Source organism: Martes martes (assembly GCF_963455335.1).
Source record: "Martes martes genome assembly, chromosome: 6".
NCBI lineage: Eukaryota > Metazoa > Chordata > Mammalia > Carnivora > Mustelidae > Martes > Martes martes.
The window spans coordinates 101600024-101624270 of NC_137893.1; the positions used below are offsets into that span (position 1 = coordinate 101600024).

Sequence of the window (24247 nt, forward strand, 5' to 3'; positions counted from 1 at the left end):
TGGCGAGGATGTGGAGAAGAAGGAAGCCATGTGCACAGTTGGTAAAGATGCAAGCTGATGCAGCCACTGTGGAAAACAATATGGAGATTCCTCAAAAATTAAAAGCAGAAATACCATATGATCCAGTAATTCCACTACTAGGTATCTACCCAAAGAATACAAAAACACTAATTAAAAGGATATATGCACCTCTATGTTTACTGCAGCTTTATTTACAATAGCCAAATTAAGGAAGCAGCCCAAATATCCATCCATCAATTGACAAATGGATAAAGAAAATGTGGTGTAAGTGTACATACGCGCACACACACATGTGCATACAAACACACATGACGGGAAAAAAAAACAAACACACATGACAGAACATAACAAAGCCATAAAAAAGAATGGAATCTTGCCATTTGCAACAACATGGATGGAGCTAGAGAGCATTAATGCTAAGTGAAATAAGTCAGTCAGAGAAGGAAAATACCATATGATTTCACTCATATTTGGAATTTACGAAACAAAGAAAAAAAAAGAGACAAACCAAAAAACAGACTCTTAACTACAGAGAACAACAGATGGTTACCAGAGGGAGTGGGGTGGAGGGATGGGTAAAATAGGTGATGGGGAGTAAAGAGTATACTTTCCATGATGAGCACTGAATAATGTATAGAACTGCTGAATCACTATACTGTACTCCTGAAACTAACATAACACTGCATGTTAACTATCCTGGGATTAAAAAGCTAATTAAAAATAGAAATAAAAAATTTAAAAAGTACTTTTTACAACTCAGCTATTTATAGAAAAAAATCTGGTACTACCTCAGCATACGCACACATACAAAAAACCAGAGAACCTCCTGAGCCTCTAAAATCTAACTTTGTCTACTTCACAGATGATGTCTAGGTAGCATGATTCTGCCAGTCCTCAACCAAACAGGGAGCCACTGGCTGGAATGCTTGTAATATGAGTCCGGCTCTAGGCTGGGAGGAAGCAAGGCCTTCACAGGGAAGGGTGAGTGCTGGCCATGTAAGAAAATCCACCTGAGACTAAGGATCCAAGGGAGGTGGAGCTGGCAAGGGCAGATACCTCCTGGTCACACCATCATGCGCACTTCCTGGTGTCCCTTTTAGAGCCCTGGGCAAGAGATACCAAGGGAGGGAATGACACAAGTGCTTGCTTCATCTCTTTTTTAAGTATCAAGGGAAAACCTAAGGGGTCTCTCAGTAGCATATTTTATAGTTTTAAGGTCTTTACAATACTTTTACACTCTGTATATAAACTAACTCACTCTTCTTTAAACATAAGCCCATTTTCTCAAGTCCTTACAAACAATCCACTGAGAACAACTGGTTGTATCCTCTTCATTAAACTGCTGAAATAACCCCGGATTATGATTAAGACAACTGTCACAGGGAGAGGAACACTGAAACTATTTTTAAAGACACGCCCAGCTGATGAGATTGCACCACCTTTGCTACAAACCATGCTAATGCTTAACTCCTCTTCCCTGTTAAAAAAAAAAAAAAAAAAAGTTTCCTTAAATCCAGATGAAACTCTAACTCCCCAGTACAATGATATACATTTTCCAAAATAAAGCCACTATAAAACACATTTAGGAAACTAATAAGTTTGGATAGTTATAAACACAGGTTTATTCTATTAATGACCTAAACAAAAAATTGACACATATTTTATTAGTGGTTGTTAAACTCAATCTCTGCAACAGAATTATATCTTCTCCAGGAAGATTTAAGGTTTCAAAGATACCCTTAATTCCTTCAAATTGATCACTTCCTAAATGACATCACAGTTCTGCCAAATTTCCAGATTCCATTTATTCACCTAAGGCTGTGGACCACAAATACTCAACAGCTAGTCCCCTCAGCTGTTCATGACCAGAGGAGAGCCTGTATTGCTGCATTTCGGTCTCACACTGAAGCCTGAAACCTAAGTATTAGTGATTTTCTCCCCAGCCTCAGTTCTGAGCACGCAGGCGCACTCCGTCTCTCTCTCTCTCTCTCTCTCTCTCTCTCTGTCTGTCTCTCTTTCTCTCTCTTTTTTCTGAGTGCACACACTCTCTCTCCCCGTGGAACCTATCGCAGGGCTTGAACTCATAGCCCTGAGATCAAGACCTGTGCTGAGATCGAGTCAGATGCTTAACAACTGAGCTACCCAGGAGCCCCAGCACCCTTGCTTTTAAATTAACAAGTTTCACCAAGAGTAGGCTTGAGCCAAGTCACTCTAGCAAACGAGAGGCCACATTTCTCAAAGTGAACCACGGGACACAGCTGTGCATATACTGCAAGTCAAACAGATAGGTCCCAGTACCTGAAGAGTAGAGCTTCACTTCTAACCCTAAAGGCTAAGAGAATTTGAAAAGAAAGCTGAATACTTGAGATCCCATTTTCAAGACTGCCACTGTCATATCTCTCTGCTTGTATTCATGGTATTCCCTCTACCCCAAAAACGTTGCTCAGTTCCCACTCCTCTGGCTCTCCAAATCTTACTTTTCCGCCAAGGTCAAGCTCTAATTCCACCCAGACTGAGAAGGCCTTTCTTCTGCACTCATATAGTCCTTGGCTTATTCCAGAACGCCAATCATCGTTTTCCTTATAGAATAGTTTTATGCACATAATATACTTAAATATAAGCCTCTAAAAAGGACAGGGCCTGGTCTTAGGTCCTCATTGTAAAAGTGTCATGCTTTGTACAGTACTTTTCATATAGTAAATATTCAAAGAAGGTTTGTTGAATAAATAAAAGATTAGTCATTTGCACTTGCCTGTGAACATAGCCATGCCTTGAATGCCTGCCCAGTTACAGGAAGAAAAGAGAAATTCAGAAAACAGATTCAAGAACTCCATCAGGCCACTTCCTAGCAAGGGATCTGTCCCTGCCCTAGGGGTCTACCATGGCATCTATTAGAGTCCGTACCTGGCATCATGTCTTATCACACAGCCGGAGCTAAATAAAACCCGAAGGATTAACACACCGAGGAAAAACGTCCCTTTCAGCATGGCAGCCTTCTAAGTGTTTTCCCATACCCATCTAAATTAGTGTTGTGTTCAGATAAATCAAATTTCAAGATGTAATTAATCTTATAACAAAATGTTTCTAATAAAAATAGACATATAGGTCACTGAAACATAATAGAGTATCCTGAAAGAAACCCACATATTCATGGCTTTTGACAAAAGGACAAAAGCAATTCAGTGCTGCATATTTTCAAACCAATACTGGGAAATTCAATACCCATATGCAAAAGCAACCTTTTCCTCAAAATTAATCAGAGACCTAAATAATGGAAGAGCTAAAACTATACAATTGTTAGATGAAAACATAGGAGTAAATCTTTGTGATCTCGGGTTAGGCAAAAATTACTTATAGCACCAAGAGCATAAGTGGTAAAAGAAAACCCAGTAATAAAAGAACATTAACACAATTTAAAAATAGGCAAAATCTGAACAGACATTTTACGAAAAAAGATACACAAATAAGCAATAAGCACATGAGAGGCTCAACATCATTAGAGAAATACAAATCGCTATTCTATGACATAGCATTTCACAGCCATTAGGATAGCTAAAATCAAAAAGAAAGAGAGTTAGTACTAGGAAAGATTTAGAGAAACCAGAACCCTCTCCAAGGCTAGGGGAAATATATAATGGCGCAACCTCTCTGGAAAACAGCTTGGCACTCCCTAAAATGTCACACTGTGTTTACCATATGACCCAGCAATTCTATTCCTAAATAAATATCCAAGAGAAATGAAAATATATGTCCATACAAAGACTTGTATGGTCATGTTTACAGCAGATTATTCACTAATAGCCAAAAGTGGAAGCAATCCAAATGCCACGCAATTGGATAAACACGGTGTGATACATCCACAGGATGGAAACACTACTTGCCACTAAAAAGAATTGAAGACAAGTGCTACAACACAGATGAACCTCCAACACAACATGCTAACTGGAAGAAGCCAAACTAAAGAACATGTACTATTTGACTCCTATTTTTGTGAAATATCCAGAAAATGTGAATCTTGTTGAAATAGAAAATATATCAGTGGCTGCTGAGGGCTGGAGGAGGGGGGGATTCTTTTTGGAGTGATGGAAATGTTCCAAAAATTTTGACTGCGGTAATAACTGCATAATTCCATAAATTTACTAAAAATCAATTATACAATTAAAACCAATGAATTTTGTATGTAAATATATTTCAAGAAAACCTGTTCTTAAAAATATTTTAATTTCGGGGCACTGGGTGGCTCAGCTGGTTAAGCATCTGCCCTTGGCTCAGGTCATGATCCCAGCATCCTGGGATCAAGCCCCACATGGGGCTCTCTTCTCAGTGGGGAGCCTGCTTTTCCCTCTTTCCCTCTCATTCTACCTGCCGCTCCCCATTTGTGCTCTCTCTGTATCAAATAAATAAATAAAATCTTAAAAAGTATATTTTAATCACACTCCCTTTGAGTTATTGAATGGGAGCAATGTTTGCACGTGAGAAATGTTTACATTCATCACAATTCAACAAGAATTAATAATAGTGCACAGAATATAGGGCAGGATGTTAAGATTATTCTAATACGTCAGCTGAGATACGTTTTTAAAACACCTATGATTTCTACGTACTGAAAAACAGTTCTAAATATAATCAATTAATACTTAATTAAACAAAGGCCTGATCATAATACTAATAAAGCTGGAAAAGCTGGTAACATCAGTGACTGCAAACCTTTAATCTAAACCAAAAACGAGGTATATATTAAGAGAGCGAAAAGCAAATGCAACTGATAAAGGAAAAACTGTATTCTAAGATGGCTGACCAAATCAAAGTAATTCCAGTCCCTGTCTGAAAGCTCTTCCAGGTTCTTCTGTCTGAGACTAAAATTTTATATGTATTTTGGGTCGAGTTTTGTGTATATACATTTAGTGGTGAGATGTGTGTAGTGTCTAAATGGGATGTCTCTTGATTGGATGGGGACCCCCAAATGTGGAGTCATGAGCTGGTAGAAGCTGGTGGAGAGGGAGGTGAAGGAATTCACTTGAGGCAGAACAAAGGAGATAGAGCTTTACTGAATACACTGCAAGTGTATCAAATACACTGTGGTGGGCAGGACAGCAGAGGACAGGGTATTTGCAGGAGGCAGTGGGTAAAGGCTGTTTTTAAAGGGGAAGATGAGGAAGTATGACCACCATATTGAATTCTCCCTTTTTTGGTAAATATACCTTGTTGTGAGTAACCCATTGGTCATTGGGGGCCTATGGATATTTTGAGGTCCCCTCACGGTCCTGTCTGCATTCAGCCAGGGGGGTTGCTATGGGCCCTTTGTACATTCTATCACTTGAGCCTGTTTACCTAAAAGTGGCCTCTACAGTATGGCCACTTGTGCTTCCTGTGAATCCTTGGAAAGTAGCTTTCCTTTCCTATCTGTAAGGCCAACTGTGGTTCTATGAATGTAATATTTTTTTAATAATTTTTTTTGGTAAACATATAATGTATTATTAGCCCCCGGGGTACAGGTCTGTGAATCGCCAGGTTTACACACTTCACAGCACTCACCATAGCACATACCCTCCCCAATGTCCATAACCCCACCACCCTCTCAGACAGAATCAAGAAACTTTTTCTACAAAAGCCAGATAGTAAATATTTTTGGTTTTAAGGTCATATGATGTGACAACACATAGATGAATCAGAACAGCTGGATTCAATACAATTTTATTTATAAACACCAAATTTTGTATTTCATATAATTTTCATGTGTCCCAAAATACTATTCTTTTGATTTGCTTTCAATTCTTTAAAAATGTAAAAAAGAATTCTTTTTTTATTTTTAAGATTTTATTTATTTATTTGACAGACAGCGATCACAAGCAGGCAGAGAGGCAGGCAGAGACAGAGAGAGGGGGAAGCAGGCTCTCCACCCAGCAGAGAGCCCTATGCGGGGCTCCATGCCAGGAGTCTGGGATCATGACCTGAGCAGAAGGCAGAGGCTTTAACTACTGAGCCACCCAGGTGCCCCTAAAAAAATAATTTTTACCTCACTAGTTGTACCAAAAAATAGGCTATGGCCAGATTTGGCCCTGAGGCAATAGATGGTTTGCAGACCTCTATGTCTTCCCCCACCAGGAGTTCCTGGTTGAGATGCAAATACCCTTAGCACTAGGCCCATTAATCATTATGGGTCCTTCACTCTTGGAAAGGAGATGAATTATACAACGCTTTCTCTTTTTATAGAGAATGAAGAGTGGAAAAGACAGTTTTTACAAAATAACATTATCTTGGTCTTTTCTAATAAAAGCAATAACGTGTCTTTGTAGGAAAACAGTTAAGACTAAAGGAGCAATCTTACAGTAGAGAAAGAAAAAAAGGAAAGGTAAATAAACAGGCAAACAGCTCAATATGTACTAAGGTGGGGAGGTGAAAAGGAAGTAGACAATAAAAACAGAGTTGAGTTCTGTGGATAACAGCAGCTTGTGCTCTTACTGTGTAACTGATGACCTGGTAGAATTCCTTCAACTCATCTTCTGCTTTCAACTCAAGAGTCTCAAAACTTTCAAATGGGAAAACTGAAAGAGAATATTCTAGAAAAAGAAACGTAGGCCATAAACATTGCATCACATAGAAACGAACTAAAGGAAAAGGGAATATTTGACAAGAAAAGTTTTTTTAAAAAGGACGCAACAGTTTTCAGATATTTAAGAACTGCTATATATGGGTTCTATCATGGGGGAGAGGAGGGAGGGCTGGACCAAGACAAGTGGGTGGGAATTACAGTGAGCAAATTTCGGGCAATGAAAGAAACAGCTCAGTTACAATTCAAATGGACCAAAAGTATAAGTTGTCCATAAATTAGAAAATCAGTGACCCATAAGAAAGGTTGTGAGAAAATATTCCTGCAATGACAACCGAATTAACTAGATCCTGTCCAAATCTGGGATTCTAATTAATACAAAATTAATTATATTTGCTTAAAAGCAGTCACTTTAAAACTCTCCAGGCAGGAATTCCCAAAGGGATGTTAACAGATACTCTTTGATAAAAAGAATCCATGACCAAGTGAATTTGTGAAACACTGAATTAAACGGGTTCTTTATCACAGACATTCTCAGTCTTTAATATGCTAATATATACCGTAAATCTCTTCAACTAGGGAATACTGCTTTCCAAACTCTCCCCGCCATGGAAACTTTTCTCTTTCCACCAGGACACCTCACAACACCATCACACTGGTGTTCCTGAGGACCTGATTTGAAAAATGCTGCTTCTCTGCAAAAAGCATGTTTTTAGTTGATCTTGTCAACTCTGGAAAATTAGTTTTTTTAATCCAGCAAGTAAAGTATTAATCAGAAATTAAGTTGAGAAGACAAAAGTCTGGAATTTAATAACCTGGATTAAACATTAAAACTTCACTACTAAATACAATGCTCAGTGTTAAAAAGAAAACCCATGGAGTCACTTATGCCAGGCCAAGTCACAAAATTGGGGCTTTAATACCTAACCTAAATGCAGTTTCAACCTCCCCCACAAATGAAATTTTAAATTACCTGGTGTTTTCTGGTCAGCACCAACAAAGTAATCTATCACAGGAGCCCTCTCTATCTCCTCCCCAGCCCTCGAAGGAGGATGAGGTAACCTACCTGATAAGACCCTCCCACACACACTTTTGTCCCTAAAGGAAAGTGACCTTGCCTGGAACACTCTTTACTTTTCTTTTGCTAATAATTTCCTTGCACTCTCCTTCCTATAAAAACTGCATTTTGGGGGGCACCTGGGTGGCTCAGTGAGTTAAAGCCTCTGCCTTTGGCTCCGGTCATGATCCCAGGGTCCTGGGATCCAGCCCCGCATCCAGCTTTCTGCTCATCGGGGAGGCTGCTTCCTCCTCTCTCTCTCTCTCTCTCTCTGCCTGCCTCTCTATCTACTTGTGATCTCTGTCTGTCAAATATGTAAATAAAATCTTAAAAAAAAAACAAAACTGCATTTTTTTACAAGTCCTCAGAACTCCCCTCTACTTGCCACATGGCATGCTGCCAATTCATGAACTGCTTAATAAAGCCAATTAGATCTTCAAATTTAATCAGTTGAATTTTTCTTCCTTAACATCAGTAAAATCAAAGTGTCTGCAAACATGGCTTCTTAAGTTTATATAAAATAAACATTAAACATTTAAAACATTTAGGACTGTGAAAATTAATGTAAGGAAACCTCACGAAAATGGAGTTGAGAGACCAAAAAGGGGAGCTCTCACATCCTAATACTCAGAAATCAACTGCAGACCCAACAGAAGAGGTACACCTCACAAGTCAACACTACTTTAGCTGCTGCTTCACCACCCCAGCCCCCCAGCCCCCCAGCTGGGGGAGGAAAAGGGTCTCTTCTTTCCACAGCCACAAGCAACAGCCCAGCCAATTGGAAACTGTCATAACTCAGCCAATGAACAGTCATTGGACTTGGACCTCCCAGGTTACTCCAGGAGACTTGGTTTGTAACAGCCCCACCAACTAACTCCCTCCTTTCCACTATAAAATAGTGTTCCTCTCCTTTGCTGTCTGGACTTGCCCAAGGTTTTGCCTTTGGTTTTTCAAGTGGCTTGTTATACCATACTTCAAGTCTCTGGTCTTCCTCAGTAAAGCCATTTTTTGCTAGTAAAATAGCTGGCAGTTTTATTTTTTAAGATTACGAGGAACAATAGCAAATTGTGAAATAAAAGGATCGGACCAAAACTCATGCACTCAGGACACCAGATCTATAAGAAACAGGTCTACTTTTAGAACTTGTCAGAACAAGTATATTCTCTCTGTCTGGTATAACTGTAACTACATCTAAGAAATGAGATTTACATACTGTTCTGCAAGAATTCAGTAAGCAGTACTGCTTTCTGGGGGTTTTAACATCCTGGGGGGCTTTCGGTTGTTTAAGAACTACTAGAAAGCTGCTCGGGTTCTCCCGGAAGACTTAAGTGCCAAATTCTCCACTCAGCACAAGCTGAGCTGTGTTTGTGGCACGATGGGGCTGTTGCTCTGTGAAGTACTTTATCTAGGCAAATGCAAACAGTGATGTGATGGCTCACAAATCATATGGTTAACTGCCAAACGCTCGCAGCATCTCACCTCAAACTGTCAGGCCCATGGAGGAAAAAAAAGGTGTTAGTGTGGGCCCTGGCCAGACCATGAAAAACACATTCCTTTATTTAGAATTCACCATTTAACTGGCATCCATTACTAGCATATTACTATAAAACCACTATCACTGTACATTTTGGACAGTGTCCTCTTTGCAATATGCAGGCAACAGCAGGACTCAATCCTATAAAAATGCAAACATTGGGACCAAATCTATCATTGCTGTGGAAGATAGGGCAAACCGTAAGCTTTGTGATGATCTTCAACGTCTATAGACAGGAAGAGAGCACTATCTGTTTTACAGATGAGGCCAAGAAAGGCTTAGAAAAAGTCAAGGTCACATCTCTAGTAGTCAAGGGAAGATGTGAGTCCAAGTGGCTCAGCCCAAACAAAGCCTGTGCTCTCAACCCCCACACTATACCTTCCCTGGGTTCTAAAGGGACAAAGTAATGAAGGATGCTGTAAAAAGTAGGTATTGGTTAGAAAAAGTAACCAAGGCAGACTCCAGGCATGACCAACTTACTTCCATGCTGGCCTTCCTACTCACAACTTTTTTTCTTGAATTGCCTGAAATTCCACCAGAGATTTCCCTTCAGCAGGACAGCCAGAATGCTCTATCATTTATGGGCTGCAGTGAATCAGGTTTCCATCAGTCCTTCCTCCTAACCCTCGCTGAGACCAACTGACCTGGGAGTCCAAGATAGAACATGAACACTCTGGAACATAGGGCCTTAAGAGGATATGGACATGCACTGGGCCCTTGGGTAAAAAAGAGGGTAATTCTAAGGAATGAACAAAGATCCAGAGTGAGGTTTAATCTTGAACCTATTAAACTTTGTCCTCCAGTGTATTCCATCTCCTTGATATTGGGACTTGAGCTCTTAACATCTGTAAAATAGGATATGCATCAGGTAAGGTCTAGGGGCTAGCCTGAGACCAAGACCTGCATAATCACCTATTTCAGCCACAGAGTGAAACTCAGGCCTCCAAAAATGACTTCTAAAAGTCCCCCTTCAGATGTTAAGGACTCTGTACAGATAAAGCATCAAAAACTGATCTTCTAATGAATGCCAGGGTCTCCCTAAACTTTATTTGAAAACCAGCAGTGTCTTTCCATAAGAGTTTTATTAAATGACAAAGAAGAGCATCTGAACAATTTTGATAAGAAATTCTTGAAGCAAGCATGGATGTCAGAATATATCAGCACCACAAATCAACAGACCGGTACCAGCAGACACTTATTGCAGCATCTGCAGAAGTATGCAACAGTCTTCCCAGCTCTTAACAATTTTCCTCTGAAGTCACCCTTCTTATCCTTTTTCACAAAACAGACATTTCGTCTATATTAGATTAAGATCAAATGACTCTAATGTATGGAACAGTTTCCAAACCCCGAGGCAAGCCCAACTTGACCCACTGTTACCTCTGACACCCTGACCACTTCCATTATCAAATTCTCTCCGGTTCTCATCCCTCTCAATTACTGGCTTCTGCCCGCTTTGCTACTTGTCTTGTCCTGTCAGCCCCTTTTAGTTTCTGAATTCTCCCTCAGATTTGCAGTTACAGCAAACACTGACTAGGTCCTGGAAACAGGGTTTTCTATGTGATTCTATGGAAAGGAATATCTCAGACCTACAGAGAAACCTAACTACATCCGCATGGTGGGTTCAGGACACACAACCCCAAAATACAGCACCTTGGTATACTGAATATGTTAACGTGAAGGGATTTGAAAGATAGCAAGTGCTGGAAGGATTCTCTGACTCCATACCTACTCTCCCCTGATGCAGGCGATAAGACCTTCAAGTGAGAGGTGCCCTCCTTCTACCTGGAGGAAAAGAGCATCTTTATCTCTAAAGACAAAGGGACGCTGAAAAAAAACTGAAAAAGTAAGCCTTACTAAGTTTCCTTTCAGTTTTTTACCCTTAGATCATACCCTTTTGTCCTATCACATTTTCCTATGACTTCCAACTCTTCATCAAATCTCATATTAAAATACTCAGGTTTCAGGGGCACCTGGGTGGCTCAGTGGGGTAAGCCTCTGCCTTCAGCTCAGGTCATGATCCCAGGGTCCTAGGATCGAGCCCCGCATCAGGCTCTCCGCTCAGCGGGGAGCCTCCTCCCCCCCCCCCAATCTCTGCCTGCCTCTTTGCTTACTTGTGATCTCTCTCTCTCTCTGTCAAATAAATAAATAAAATCTTTAAAAAAAAAAAAAACCAACAACTCGGGTTTCCAAAAAAAAAACCAACACACTCAGGTTTAACCATTTCTTCTGGTCTTCATTTCCTTATGAAGTCTTGTTTCCCAAAACTTTAATTAAATACATTTGTATGCTTTAGTCCTGTTAATCTGTTTTCTGTTATACAGACCAACTAAGAACCTAGAAGGATAGAAGGAAAAGGGTTTTTTTTGTCCTCCCATATGCAATAAGACCAGAGAATATACCAATTTTATTAACATATTAGAGAATTCCCAAGGTATCTAGCTCCAGCCAATATTCTTAACTAATGAAAACAGTGGATAAGTAGAGCAAAGCTAATTAGTATTTTAGATAAATAAATTAATCTCATCTATGAAAATGGGTATACTTCCTACCTAGCCATAAGTGGAAAAACTGAATTACACAGGAGAAATAACATGAAAAGGGATCAGAACATGGAAAGTCTGGCTCTGCTAATCATGACCTGTTTGGGACCTGGTTATTATACCTATAATGAAAACAGAACTTTCCAGCTTCGAAAGGAAGCTAAAGGGAAGGAAGTGATTATAAATTTCTTTTTCCTCTAGGTAACTTTTATCTCAAAGCAATCCTTTCACTTCCCCTACCATAGTAGTTACAAATCTGTATTACAAACTGGGCAAACTGTGAGGGGAGGTGGGGGGCTCATTTAGTTTTACATTCATTCATTAAGCAACAAATTCCTCAGTAAGATCTGAAGAAAATGGTCCTGTGTCAGACACCATGCTTGGTTCCAGGGATGCACTGTTTAATCAGACAGACACAGCTCTGTCCTCACATCGCTTAGAGTCTAGTATCAAACAACAAACCAAGTCTTTTGCTTTCATCTACCTACTACAGAATGCATATACTTTTTCTGATGTCAAGGCCTATACAATTTGGTTTAAAATGTCAGCACCACTGATCCAAGTGTAATTTTTTTCTTCTTCAAAAATGCTTTCGTCAAATAAGTCAATCGGAGAAAGACAATTATCATATGATCTCCCTGATATGAGGAAGTGGAGATGCAACATGGGGAGTTTGGGAGGTAGCAAAAGAATAAATGAAACATGGGATCAGGAGGGAGACAAACCATAAGAGACTCTTAATCTCACAAAACAAACTGAGGGATGCTGGGGGGAGGAGGGAGGGAGAGGGTAGTGGGGTTATGTGCTATGGTGAGTGCTGTGAGGTGTGTAAACCTGGCAATTCACAGACCTGTACCCCTGGGGCTAATAATACATTATATGTTTATACAAAAATTTAAAAAATTATTAAAAAAAGGAAAAAAAATTTAATCCAGATAGAATTCATTTAGTGTATGTTATAAAGTATTGAGCTAACTTCATTTTTTCCTAAATATTTAGCTAATTACCTAAACTTAATAGCCCATACTTTGGGTAAACATTAAGTATTTTAAAAATAAAATTTTTAAAAAATGCCTTCATCAATGCCCTTCCTCTAGCTAAAACAAGCACCTTCAGAGATGCTGCTTGGCTTCTTTGTATACTTTTATCTATATCTCTAAATTCTTACAAAGTATATTGATTAGAGAAGAATGCAAATAAAAATTTATGGTCATATAAAGAGGCCCAGCCATAACAGCAAAGACTTAGAGTATGCAGGGAAATGGCTAAGAGAAATCAGACCCGAGTAAAGCGGCAGTGTAACTCAACTTATTGCTTTTTTGTCCTACCTCTCTGTCTTCATTTTTTCTTGATCATTCCTTAATTCTGTGTTTTTCTCTTGTGGCATGATGTGGTAGTATGACATCATTTTTCTGTAGAGCCAGAAGGAGGCAGGACTAAAAAGCTCAGTCCATGCTCTGCAGATAACTTAGCCTACTCCATGCTCTGCAGGTAACTTAGCCTCCCTCAGCCTCTGTTTCCTCGCTGGTAAAAACAAGAGTTAAATCAGACCATTTATGTTCCGTATCCAGTCCAGGATGTGACACATGTTAAGTATTCAATAAAAGGTAGTGACACTGATGGAATAATGATAATAATAAATGAAGAAATCAAAAAGAATTAAAATTACAATTGATCACAAGATGGGAATTAAAATTAAAATTACCTAGTGAAATCACTGAGTAAAATTTTGGTGTTCTTCATTGAAAAGGTAGTTCAGTATATTCTTTTTTTTTTTTTTTAAGATTTTATTTATTTATTTGACAGAAAGAGACACAGCGAGAGAGGGCACACAAGCAGAGGGAGAGGGAGAAGGAGGCTTCCCACCAAGCAGGGAGCCCGATGCAGGGCCCAATCCAGGACCCTGGGATCATGACCTGAGCCAAAGGCAGACGCCCAATGACTCAGCCACCCAGGCACCCCAATAGTTCAGTATATTCTTGACAAACACTAAAATTACGTGTGATTGCTTAAATGACTCTCATGGGAGGAAAAAATGTTTGTCTTCTTGTCGTAAAATAACTTTAAGTTCAAAAGGCATTTTGCTATTAATTCATCTTCCATTCTATCCAAATAAAACCCTGATGTGTATCCTCCAAAATGTTAATGTCAACAAAGTCTGTGAAATGGCTATAAACTGTTCCCAGGGCAGATTAAAGAGACAAGACAACTAAACGCAATACCTAAAACGCACATTGGATCCTGCCTTGGAATTCACAATACACTCTCATAATGTTCCTTCATGCCTATGCATAAAATGCAAGACTCTTCCTAAAATCCAGTTACATAATGTCACTCTTGTCCTCAAAAACTTTTAAAACCTCACTGACTAACCAATCGCATCTGTTTCTTGCACCTGGCTTCACCTTCTATCCATTGTCTACCCAACCTCATCTTCCAGCAAAGGCTAGCAATCCAGTCCACCAGACTCATGGTGCCCCTCCCCACGGCACCATCCCCTCCTTCTCCGTATAGGGCCTAAGCTAATCACCCTGGCACAGTCCCTGACTACTCAGAAGCCCCCAAGCCTCCCAAATCCCATCTCTTAAAACCCTTGTCGGTTGTCACACTTGGCACTTTATCCTAGGCTGTCCTGCCTAATGTTAATGGCTTAAATGTTTTATGGTTTTACATATATGTACTTAGTATCTCCAACAAAAGAGCTGCATGGGGACGCCTGGCTGGCTCTGTTGGTAGAGCATGTGACTCTTGATTTCAGGGTGCTGAGTTCAAGCCTCACATTGGGTATAGAGTTCACTTTAAAAATTAAAAAAAAAAAAGGGGGCACCTGGGTGGCTCAGTGGGTTAAGCCTCTGCCTTCAGCTCAGGTCATGATCTCAGGGTCCTGGGATAGAGCCCCACATCGGGCTCTCTGTTCAGCAGGGAGCCTGCTTCCCCCCTCTCTCTGCCTGCCTCTCTGCCTACTTTTGATCTCTCTCTCTCTCTCTGTCAAATAAATAAATAAAATCTAAAAAAATTTTTTAAAAAATAGCTGCATGAAAACAGAGTAGCTCCTAAACTGTATTTCAAATAAAGTCCTGATTATACTAAAGTTCAATACAGCACTGTTGAAAGTAAACAGTGTTACTGTGGACTTTTTTTCTTGATGAGGAATTTATCACAAAGGTATCATTATTATTCATGATGAGAAGACGTTCAGAATTTCTCAATCCCAAGCTACTATTCATCTACATGGAGCCATTTCATACTCACGTATCTCTTACTATCTTGAAATCATCCATTTCTTCACATTTTTAAACCCTGATTTGCTTTTAAATTCTACACAGTGGGTCCTTTAAACCAGACACTTCCCCAGAACGCTTTCAACCCTTCCTCTACTACGTACACTATTATCTCATATCACAACAGAAATAACTTAAATATCAAGTCATATTTGTAGAGAAATCAGACCAATGTCTAAATGTCAAGTTCAGCTTCTCCTTCAGCTTTAATCACTGGGCTCCAGGGCACCTGGGTGGCTCAGTGGGTGGCTCAGTGGGTTAAAGCCTCTGCCTTCAGCTCAGGTCATGATCCCAGGGCCCTGAGATCAAGCCCCACATCAGGCTCTCTGCTCGGTGGGGAGCCTGCTTCCTCCTCCTCTCTCCCTCTGCCTGCCTCTCTGCCTACTTGTGATCTCTGTCAAATAAATAAATAAATTCTTTTTTTAAAAAAAATCAGTGGACTCTAAATTCATCCTTAAGATTTCAGTGCAGTTGAGACAGCAAAAGATCTGTACTGGGATGCATTTTCACTTCCTCCTTAGACTCCTTTGCCAATCTATAGGAAATTACATAATCTCTCTTAGCCTTGTTTTCCGCACAGTCCTAAAAATTACTAGGTGTATGATGTTGGGAAATTACGGAACCTCTCTACCAATTTTATCATCTGTAACACTGGGATAAAATAGTCAGGACCAGTCCATAAGGACAGTTGTGAGAATTAAATAAACTAAGACAAGTGGGGCATCTGGGTGGCTCAGTCAGTTAGGCATCTGCCTTCAGCTCAGGTCATGATCCTGGGGTCCTGGGATCATGCCCCATAGCAGGCTCCCTGCTCAGCAGGGAGTCTACTTCTTCTGCTCCCTCCAACCATGACCCCTTCTTGTGCATATCTCCCTTTCAAACGAAGAAATAAAAATTAAAAAAAATTTTTTAATTAAAAATAAATTTTAAAAAATAAACCAAGACATGACAGTGACAGATCCTAGCACATGGTTACCTCTCAAGTTCTAGTAGCAACTATTATTAATATTGTAAAGCACCTAGCATATAGGCTCAATAAAACATATTAAAATATTTTTGTTTATATCAAATGAAACTGATGGTTAATTGTAATATTTATCCATTTATCCATGATAGGTGTTCTCAAAATGTGGCCTCAGCTTAGCAACTTCAGCATTTTGTTAGAAACACAAATTCCTGGAACTTGCTAGAAATGGAAATTTCCAGGCCTCATCCCTGATCTAGTGAATCAGAAGCTCTTGGGGTAAGGCCTGCAATCTATTTTATTTTAACAAGCCCTCTAAGTGAGTCTGATGCAGCTAAAGTTTAAGAACCACTCAAGTAAGCCAAAGGTCTTTTAAATACATACATATTATTTGCAGATTTTAAGAACCAAACCACTGCCTTATACTCTCAGAAGTTATATTCTTCCTTAGCCCTTTATGAAGTCAATGCTGCATATACTCTCCCATCTTATCTATGCCCATAGATGTAAAATCACTCAAGAAGTATACAATGGTCAAGAACATAGAGCAAATTAAAACTTTTTCTCTACTCTCTAAAAGTTATCACTCTGCTCTCAGCTTGGGGATATACATTTCCTTCCAGCCACCAAATCAGAAAATAAAGAATAATGTGATTGATTCACTAGAGCCATGAAGTTGTTGACTTTAAAATGTGGGCAAAAGCTATCCAGGCTATGAATAAACGAAGCTTTCCAAAGACAAGATGGAACAGAGCCAGCTGTCTCCCGTGTGATAACCAAGCAGTAACCACCACATAGGGTATAGTGCAATATTGGAATCCAGGGCCCCTTCCTCTCCAAATGTACCCCTTCCTCTCCAAATTTATGTACCAATAAATTAAAATTCAGACCAAATATCCTACTATATAATGTTAAGGGATAAATTTACTTATAGCTAACTGGTACAGAAGAATTTATCTCCACTATAATTTGCCAGTTAGATGACTCAAGGTAAGGAAAGCCCATTATATGGACTTCTTTAGACTCCAACATTGTCCTAAAAACTGTTTATCTCCTTAAATTATTCCTCTTAAATACAGTCTCTCGGCCACGGTTCAAGTTCTAATTCTAGGTATAAATAAACAATTATACAGGAAATTTTCTAATCTTTGGTAACTACTGAAGTACTTCAGAAAACAAAGGGCTTCCTTCTTTCTTGTTTTCCCCAGAGTAAGGGAAAAGCTAAATCATAGGTACTTAAATCTTAGGTGCCATTTCTTATACTACCATCTTGCTGATTTCTAAATAGCCAAACAGAATTGCACGTGATCAGTAACAACAAAAACTAAATAATAATATAAGACCCTCTAGTTTATAAAGTTCCAGGAGTAGAATGGACATTAAAAAATTACTGTAGGGGTGCCTGGGTGGCTCAGTGGGTTGAGCCTCTGCCTTCGGCTCGGGTCGTGGTCTCAGGGTCCTGGGATTGGGCCCCACATCGGGCTCTCTGCTCGGCGGGGAGCCTGCCTTCCCCCAACCCCCGCCTGCCTCTCTGTCTGCTTGTGATCTCTGTCTGTCAAATAAATAAATAAAATATTTTTTAAAAAATACTGTAAATAATTAAAGACTATCATCAATTTTATGTCTTAGAACAATTCTCTGGATAAAATTACCTAACTGAAGTCATGAACATTTTTGAGATCAACCAGCTCATGGTTTTTAATGCTATAATTAAAATTATGCTAAAGACTAATACATAAATGTTACCAACACCGATAGTTTACCTAAATATCCAATCTGCAAGGTAAACAACCCACTCTATTCAGTGTGTGAAGAGATGTGCAGAGGGAGCAGACTTTGATGTGTCAACTGGACTTTATTCTTTAAAGTATTCTGAAGAATAATGCACCAAAAGGAAAACACTCCTGCCGGAACAATCAGTGTAAGGACAGGCTTAGTCCTACAGCTGAAATATGAGAACACTGATATTTAAGTACATTTAGAAAAATGCCAGAGGCCTCCGTTCATCACCAAATGTAAGTTTTAATTAAGTATCTGTTTACTTTAAACAAATGTAATTTAAGCTCTGTGAATATGAAATGAGGCTATATTATTTTTTAATACAGTTTTTCTCCCCCAAAAAAATATTCTACCCAAATATTCTAAGGAAAAAAATGTTTACACAGATGGATGTAATGGTAACTTAAGCCGTCATTTAAAAACTCCACAATGTTTACTTTCTTCAGTCATACAAACTTGTAAAATCTGACCATGCTAAAATCATGCCCTAAGCACTGGTCTACGCTATTCTGCAGCTGCATAAACCGTAACTTCCTAAAGCATGGGGAGTAATTGGTGAGCAGTTAAAAGTGCAGGTAGAGAAAAGTAAACACAGCCTATTAGCCAAGGGGACCCCGCTGGCAGATCTGCAACCCATCCCAGTACACAAGGAAACCAAACTTTGGACACAGCCCCTGTTCTTATATTCCCATTTCAGGAAGTGTACTACAGTTCTGCCAGTAAAGTTCTTCCTTCTGTAAAGGAAGGAAGCAAACTGGAGGATGAGGAAGATGCCCTCCAGCTATGAATCTAAGTGCAATCACAACTGAGGAATACAAATGGCCAACCTTTCAGAAGTCTGGTGGGCCTGCACTGATTCCCTTTCCGCAAAGAGAGTGTGTGGGAGAAGAGGGAAAAGAGAAACCAGAATGACTTTTGGGCCCCAAAGTCAACTCATAAATGACTGCGGAGCAATGCAAACAGAGGAGAGGAGGGTATGGCCAACAGGATTACCTCAAATAAATAATTCTTCCGTGTCCCAGTAGGACACGAAGGCAAAAAGGAAACAGGCCAATCTACTACCTCTACAGATTCTGAACCTAAATCTCAGCTTTTTCTACTAAAAGGGAAAGTACTGGGGCACCAGGCTTGGGGGTGGCGGGAAGACACAGTTCTTTAAGACTCTGCCTTTGGCTCGGGTCATGATCTCAGGGTCCTGGGATCAAGCCCCAGGTCAAGCTTCCTGCTCGCAGGGAACCTGCTTCTCCCTCTCCCGCCAGCTGGTGCTCTCTGCTGCTATCTCTCTCTCTCTCTTTCTCTCTCTCTCTCCCCCTCCTTCTCAAATAAATAAATAAAATCTTTTTAAAAAATAAATAAATAAAAGGGAAAGTACCTGAGGTAAGAAAAGGGATTTGGATGAGAGAGGAGAAGGGTTCCTGAGGCAACATACACAATGTTCCAATTAACATTTTATGTTTAACTGAATTATCTCTTTTATATCCTCAAACTAACCTACCACTGCCACCATTTTACAGATGAGAGCCTAAGAAGGTTAAGGTCTCACGAATAATAAACTGTAAAGCCTGGACACAAGTCCTGTCTGACCTCGTGTTGCCTCCCATCTTTGGTTCACATGCCACAGACTAATAACTTTGGGAGCCATTCTTCTTTCAAAGACAATTTGCTCTAACTTAGCAAAATATATAATTTGTAAAATGAAAAGAAAAAATTCAGCAAAGTCATATCTGTTCAGGACTAAACTTCTCAATGGCCTCATTGCCCAAAGCAGCAGAACTACTAAGAACAGTTCTCCCTGGAAACAAAACTGTGCTGGAAAAAATAGGGTAAAATACTTACATAATATTATTTTAAAATAAATAAAATAATAATTTAGAAAGCGCAAAATTTGTAAGAAGATGAGAAACACATCTCTAGCTGGAGTCAGCACTCTCTGGCAGCTGAGCCAAGAGCAGAGTCTCTAGACCCTAAACCCCATAGGGCCATCCTAAGGCACAACTCTGGGGCTGTGTGAGAGCACCCTTAGTGCACAAGACAATCATTCCTCCCATATTTTCCCCTTTAACCTCCTCCCTCACCTTTTTACTCTCTTCTCCTAGATTTCCCCTTTAACCCCCTCCTTTCCCCATGGGTTAAATACAACTTGTGACTATAGTTAAAATGGATAAAACATAAAGAAAACACATAGAATTATCCAATTATCTAAGTGACTTCATTCTCATTTTTTTCTCTCCTTACTCATTTTCATTTTATTGACTTATTTGTCATAGACATCCTCTCCTATGATCCCATTTTATTAAAAACTCTTCAAATAACATAACTCTCACTCACTAAAAAGGAATATGGTAAGGTAAAAAAAGACATGGGACCCACTTCTCTCCTTTCCCTGTTTCTCCCTTGAAGATGTTCAACATTTCAATGAAGAACATAAGAAAATCAATACAGAAAAAAATATTACTTTCTAATATTAAAATTTTTTACTTAAAATTCACATAGTTATATTGTATTTCCCACTAGTGGGATTACGACTAATGGCCGCCTTGGGCAAAAGAGTCCAGCGCTTTTTTTAGTGAGAGGAAAGAGGCTGACTACATAGTGCCACATTCCTTTTTCCATCACTTGAGCAAAACATGGAAAAGATCACATGAAGCCTGCCCTTTCCCTGGTTAACTAATAACAACACAAACCTTAACAGCCTGGTGCCTCTAAATGTTTGAGGTTAAAGCTATAACTACCAGACATAAAAGAATGAAAGATTAAAAAATTATGTTCTCACATATTTGAGTTTTGTGCCAGAGATTTCAGTGCAAAATTTTTAAGATTATAAGGGAAGACTACTTTGAGCTGACACTAGAGCAAAACAGAACAAGAATGTAAGCAACCGACAGTGGGAGTTAGCCAAGACTCTACTGTCTAGCTTTCCTCCACTCCCTCCAGTGACTCCTCATTTAATAAGACTTAACTTTAAACTCTGACACTGTAACATACTTCAGGAAACAAATAAGCCAATTTGATTACAACCCTAAGCAGTTGAATTGGTATCTAATGGCTGTTCTGCATAAAATAACATATTTTCCCAATTCTTACTGCGTTGCAGCAGAAGTAAGCCTTAGATCTTGAGATCTGTCATTTTATCAAACAAACAAAAAAAAAAGTAGTCACATAGTCCAGGTAAATCAAGCTTTGAACGCTTGCTGTCTGACTTTGAACCACTAAATTAAACCACCTTGGGTAGTTGCTAAAAGAATTAAATGATTTAATGCATGCAATGTATATTACACACAGTGAGAATACTCTTGCCAGGCACTGTATAAATAATATAGCCTTTGTCCTCAAGCAGCTCAAATAGTCTTTTGACATTTTTAGCAAAGGAAGTCTCCTTTTATTCAACCACTCAATTTATGAACTACTCATAAGATGAATGGTCCAGTCCAACAGGCCTGGCACAGAGTAGGCCCCCAATAAATAGCCAGTGATACAGTTCCTATGGGGGTCATCCTCACGTCTGCTTCTACTTCTCTCTGGTATCCACTGGCAACAGTTGGAACCATAGCAGTTACGCTCTGGAAGACATGGGGCAATTCTTCATGTCCCCTAACATGCCCTGCCAAGAGAGCCACAGTTACAAAGACTGCCAGGGCATCAGCTACCAAAGGGGAACCTCTGCATCACAAACTCTGCTTCCCTTGGATTCACCTCAGAAATGGGGAACTCCTGTCAGAGACTCCAACTCCAAAGTTTCATACCACAACCCTCACATCAACCCATCATCTCTGCCCCATCCTGTGGAGGAGTCCCACTCACAATATGTGTGTGATGAGACAGAAGCCTGGAAGAGGGTAGTAGGTAAACTGTTGGCATCCTTCATTAGTATTCACAATATATTTCCTCACCACAAAATCACCACAAAGCACTGTGTCTCAACCTTTTATCTCTTGCCAAAATACAAAGGATTCAACTCCCAGCAGTACCAGAAGCTCCCTACAGAAATGATTCTCAGTTGGAGAGTGGGTGACATCGCCTGCCTGAAGGATACATCAGAATTTGGGAAAAGGATTTTGTCAACGGATAGCAAAAGCGAGAGGACTCAAACATCCCTCAGGTGATATTTTATGCCCCTTGAAACGAGAACCACTTTTATAGAAGGCTATTACATGCTTTATGGTACTTTATTGGTACATTATTGGTACTCCTTTGTTACATGATGCTTTAAATAGGATTTGTGAAGAGCTTAAGAATATAACCACATTTAAAATAATGTTTCTTTGTGAGAAAATTCTTTCTAACTCCCAAACAGCAGACTTAAAACGTTACCTGTCTCCAACTTGAGGACTATCCACAAGAGGGAGAAAAAAACTGATTAATAGTTCATTGTGAAGTCATATAGGTGCTTTAGCTGAGATTTATAGAAGGGCTTCAGTGGGAACCAATAACTCCATGAAATTGTATGCAAATTTTATGTGTATGTGTATTTTGCTGCAGAGCTTACAACAGATCTTCAAAGTGTCCCAGAGCACACAAAGAAATATTAATTTCAGAACCACGACTATTTACTACACAGAGAAATATACACATAAGCACCAATATCTAGGTCATACCAAGTACAGGAAGTTAAAGAACTCTAGACTTCTGTCTCTATAATCCACCTTTTTTCCCATATAACCTTCTGCCATCCACATATATACCTGATGTCAGAACTTGGTTTCAATCTTGAGAGAGAAAAAAATCTTACTGAAAACTGAAGTCTTTCCATGCCCTAATACATAAATATTTACATACTTCTTATATGCTAAGACTTTTTACAGAGTCCAGTAATAATGGGTTTTAACTAAGTCACAGAATGCACTGTAATCACCATGTACTTACCTTCTCGCCTTCATCATTACCCACAGGCCACACACCAGATAATTATAGATAACTAAAATGCATGTCAAATGCTCTAGAATTTAAATTTTCGACTTGCTATTGAATAGCTATGCTTCAGAGCCATACGATCTATTCCTGCACAATAAATTAAAAGTATGCTAAACAATTCCATGATATGAAAATAATATTAACCGACCTTCATGAGATGCTGATTTATCCATTTTGTAAACGTTTTCTTTTGAACTTTGTCCCGTTCATCTGTAAGGGGAAGAAAAGACATAACATGAAGTTGGTAAAATCTATGAAGAGGAGACTTTGATCATGATTATACATATAAATAAAAACACAGTCTTCAAAAAATACTGTTTAGTATGTTTGGATTTTCCTGTTAAGTTTTGGCAGCTTACAGCTAGCCATAAGAAAGTTAGAAGGCCATCTGTCAAGCTGGTCTCTTTGCAGGGTTGTATTTGCCAATGTTACTCCATTAAATAAACCCCTCTGCGCATTCCATTGGCATAAACTCCGTCACAGGTACCACTCCGAAGAAGCTGTCTGACAAAAACCTTTTTAGCTTCAGGTGAGCCCTTACCCTGAACTTCCCTAAGCACTTGACCATATATTACATCCTATTTGGTCTTCCAGCTAAAAGAGGGAAGGTAAGTAGTGCCATTCTCATCTTGTAGAAGGAGAAACCAAGACTTAGAGGGATTAAATTGTTGTCCACAACTATTTAGCAAAACATTTAATCGCTGTGATAAAAGGCAGGACTCACATTCAGGTCCTTTGGCTGAAGTAAACGCTGGTTTAATGACTAACCATGTTCCTTCTTTTCTAGATACCCGGTTTTGAACTGTCTGGTAAAAAAGAAACATCCCAACTAGATCCTCACTACAGAGAGCTAATACTGCCATGGTTACCACAGACATGGTACACAGAAGAGTGAGGGAAGGCTTCTTATGATTTAAGGAGAAAGAGTACTAGAAAGTTGTGGTTCATCACATCATTACTACAAAAGAAAACCATAACCTTCCAACACCTAGAACTGACATTTGAAACTATACTACCTTCCACCTCCCTGGTTCTAGGCAGCAATTCCCTATGTAATTGTTTCCCTTCTTCCTCCTTTCTGTATCTAGGATAGTGCTTTCTTCTTTAGTGGTCTTGTTCCTTCTCTACCACAGTTTGAAATTCTCCATCCATTCCCTAGGGATAGGCTATATCTCACTCTCTCCCTCCTCATTCTTCATCCCTGAGTGCCCTTAAACTATTTTAATGGAAATGGAGTTCCTTTGAAAATGCTTTTCTATTTATTAAAAGTATTTATGGACACGGTTAAGGGGACTGGATTCAGATGGCTGCACAGCAATACCCTGAACTCACCTTCTATAGACACACCCAATCTACAGCCATGTGTGAGTGAATTCCCTCTGATAAAGACCTGAAAACTAGCCAAACATCTCCTCCACGACAAAGGACAATGACAACAACCAAAAAACAAAAAAAACAAAAAAAACAAAAAAAACCAACAAAACACTGAGATAGGTAGGAGATGGTCTCATCAAAAACCCTACCCCCGATGTAGGGACCCACAACTGGCAGGGATCTCACAAATGTAGAGCATCTCCCTGAGGAAGGTATTTGTGCCCTACACCAGG

General features: G+C 39.4%; 1 protein-coding gene across 2 annotated transcripts in view; it reads right to left on the bottom strand.

Annotated features, from left to right (window-relative positions):
- Positions 1–24247, bottom strand: part of DST (dystonin) — a gene marked incomplete at its 5' end in the record, with an annotated part of 401175 nt that overhangs the window by 237911 nt on the left and 139017 nt on the right. For both annotated transcript variants that reach the window (XM_080806480.1, XM_080806481.1), the window contains one exon: positions 22789–22850. In XM_080806480.1, the coding sequence (XP_080662606.1) occupies positions 22789–22850 (62 nt within the window). The remainder of the gene's footprint in view (positions 1–22788; positions 22851–24247) is intronic.